At 40.7% G+C, this 3,300-nt stretch overlaps 1 protein-coding gene across 1 annotated transcript; it reads right to left on the bottom strand.

Moving 5' to 3' along the window:
- Positions 1 to 444: 444 nt before the first annotated feature.
- LOC309558569 (olfactory receptor 2T5-like) lies at positions 445 to 1,365 on the bottom strand (the record flags this gene model as incomplete). The annotated part of the gene is made up of 1 exon (XM_082261647.1): positions 445 to 1,365. The coding sequence occupies one exon, from the start codon at positions 1,363 to 1,365 to the stop codon at positions 445 to 447; it is 921 nt and encodes a 306-aa protein (XP_082117773.1).
- Positions 1,366 to 3,300: the final 1,935 nt, after the last annotated feature.

Raw genomic sequence — 3,300 nt, 5'->3', positions numbered from 1 at the left:
CTCCAGTGAATATAAGGCTTCCTCTCATTGGCCAAAGTGGAAATCATGACATCATATTCATGGAAGGTCTGCTTTAAAAAAAGGCCTGTGAGAAAACAATTGCATCCTAAAACAATTGGCTATGTGAAAAAAACACATGCTGTTAATACTGTAGTGCATGTGGATAAGTACATGCTGTAAGACACTGCAGGCCAGCAGCAGAATTAGGATGTAAGAAAGGATTAAAAAAGGTTAAAAATTCCTCCCTCCTGCCCTCTTTCCCCCAATTATCCAAAATAAACAACATTCTGCTACCTACAGGACATTTAGACCAGGCCGAGGATTATTGTTACCAAGATTTTGGTCTGGTGAATCCCCATATAAGTTTTTTAGGTCTTGAACCCTGAGAATTTGTTGTGAGTCCATGGTAGTGGCAAACCCAAATCTCATCCCTACTTATAAGTGCTACATCACCAGTTTCCGCAAATAATTTTTTACTTCTTTGTTTCTTAGACTGTATATGAGAGGGTTTATTATGGGGACCACTGTGGTGTAGAACATGGTTAAGATCTGTTCAAGAAGGTCATAACGGTTTGATGGTGGGGTCATGTATACAGATACAGCAGATCCATAGTAGATGGCCATAACAGTGAGGTGAGATGAACAGGTGGAGAAGGCTTTACTTCGGCCATCCTTAGATTTAATATGTAATATGACCTTGATAATTTTTACATAGGACATTGAGTTGCACACAACTGGCAAGAGCCCAAATACCAAAGAGTCTGCGTACATGACAGCGTAAAACACTTCAGTACCACCACAGGAAATGTTGATGAGAGCTTTAGCATCACAGAAGTACTGGTGAATAGTAACAGAAGAACAGAAGAATATTTTTAAGATGGAACTTGTAAGTAAAGATGAATTTACACACCCACCAATCCAGATGACCATCATTAATAATAAGCATATATTCCTATTAAGTATTCGAAAATAGTCTAAAGGGTGGCAAATTGCAACATATCGGTCATACGCCATTATGAATAGAACAGTGACCTCAGCACTGTCCACCATAAAGAAAAAATACATTTGGATAAAGCATTGTGTAAATGGCATTTGATTGTTTCCAGAAAGTAACATGTGTAAGAGTTTTGGAATTGTAACAGTTGTATAACAAATATCAACAACAGACAAATTACAGAGAAATAAATACATTGGGGTGTGCAAATTAAGGTCAAAATATATCACTGCAATGATAACTACATTCATTAGCATTCCAATTAAATAGATGAAGAAAAAGTAGACAGTAATAAAGATGGTCAATTTGTGGTCAGTTTTCATGAAAAATGGCAAAATGTGCACATCTAGAGGAGATGTAGTATTCTCCATAGGATATGGGCACAGTTATAAATACAAATACATCATTGATTATAGTGGCAATAAAGTAATTCAAATATATAAAAATAAATATTTCCTAATACTTGTGCATGTGAACAGTAATTTATTGTTTAGGATCTTGAAATATTATTCTTTATGCAGAAATCCTGTAAAACAAAGTAATAATTAATGAAAAAACTAAATAATTCCAGTTTCTTTTGATAATTTATCATGCATATTAGTAGTACTAGCGATGGACGAAAATTTCGGTCCGAGCATCAATTCTGCCCTGAACAGCACCGGTTCGGGTGTTCGCTGAACACCTGAATTTGTGGGACACCCCAAAATGCAGAGCTCCCCACAATGCACCACGCGCTGCACATGGATGAGTCAGCAGCTGCCAGCGGGCTTGCTGAATGAAAAATAAAGCAATACAAAAAGGTGAAAAAAAAACAGTGTGGGGGCCCCCCAATTCATACCAGGCCCTTTGGGTCTGGTATAGATTTTAAGGGGAACCCCACGCCAAAATTAAAAAAGGAAATGGCATGGGGTCCCCCCCAAAATCCATACTAGACCCTTATCTGAGCATGCAGCCTGGCAGGCCAGGAAAGAGGGTGCAAGGGAACGCCCACCCCCTCCTGAACATTAACAGGCCACATGCCATCAACATGGGGGGGTGCCTTGGGGCAGGGGGGGATCCTGTTGAGGGCATGTAGCATGGTTGAGGAGGGGGGGGTGCTCGCTCGTCTCCCCCCTTTCTGGCCTGCCAGGCTGCATGCTCAGTTAAGGGTTTGCCATGGATTTTGGGGGTGACCCCACGCCATTTTTTATTTTTTATATTGACGTGGGGATTCCCCTAAAAATCCATACCAGACCTAAGGGTCTGGTATGGATTTTGGAGGTGGGACCCCACGCTGTGCTTTTTTTAAAATTTTTGCCTTGGGTTCCCTTCAAAATCCATACCAGACCCAAAGGGCATGATATTGATTGGGAGGGGGGGGGGGGCCCTCATGCCATTTTTTTTTCCAAGAAAGCTTGCAGGCAGGAAAATCTATTTAAATGTCATTTTTTTTCTTAATATATGTCAGTTTTGCTGCAGCAGGTTATATACACAGCACAGATGCGCCACTCTACAGGCAGACTAAGGGGACCCCCCCAGGCACGATATTTAAAGGAATTTTTAATTTTTATTGTTTCACTTCAAGCATCATTAAAATCACTGCTCCTTTAAAAACTATCTTTTTTCAAAATAATTTGTGCATTGATACATGTCCCCCAGGGCAGTACCCGGGTCCCCATACCCTTTTTATAGCCAATAACTTGCATATAAGCCTTCAAAATGAGGACTTTTGATTTTTCAAGTTCGGTTCCCATAGACTTTTTTTGGGTTCACGGTTCGAGTCCAAACTTTTTCCATGTTCGGGAGTTCTGGTGCAAACGTAACTGGAGGGTGTTCAGCCCATCACCACACATTGGTAGAATCACCTACTGTCATCTCTCAACAGCCACTGTGTTAGGTAAGAAAAAAAAGACATATTGTATCAGGTGCTAGCTGTAATAAATGGAAGCTACGTTCACATGTTGGCGTTGCTATTACAGGCGTTTTTATGGGCGTTTTTTTCAGGCGTTTTTATGGGCGTTTTTGCAGGCGTTTTACAGGCGTTTTTACAGGCGTTTTTTGTGCAGCCGTTTTTAGATTGAATAGAGACCAATGGAAAAGGCCTGTAATCTGCCCAAAAAGAAGCTCATGTACTTTTTTGAGCGTTGGGCGTTTTGCTCACAGCGTCAAAACGCTCAGATGTGAACAGGGGCCATTGAAATGAATAGGATTTGTCTTGTTGGGCGTTTTGAGAGCTGATCCTAGAGCAGAAAAACTCCCCAAAAACCCCCCAAAACGCCTACATGTGAACGGAGCCTAAATCTGTAAATTTAAAGAGGAACTTCAGA

This window comes from Pelophylax lessonae (genome assembly GCF_965119305.1).
Source record: "Pelophylax lessonae genome assembly, chromosome: 6".
In the NCBI taxonomy this organism is placed as follows: domain Eukaryota; kingdom Metazoa; phylum Chordata; class Amphibia; order Anura; family Ranidae; genus Pelophylax; species Pelophylax lessonae.
This window is presented reverse-complemented; position numbering and strand designations above follow the sequence as displayed.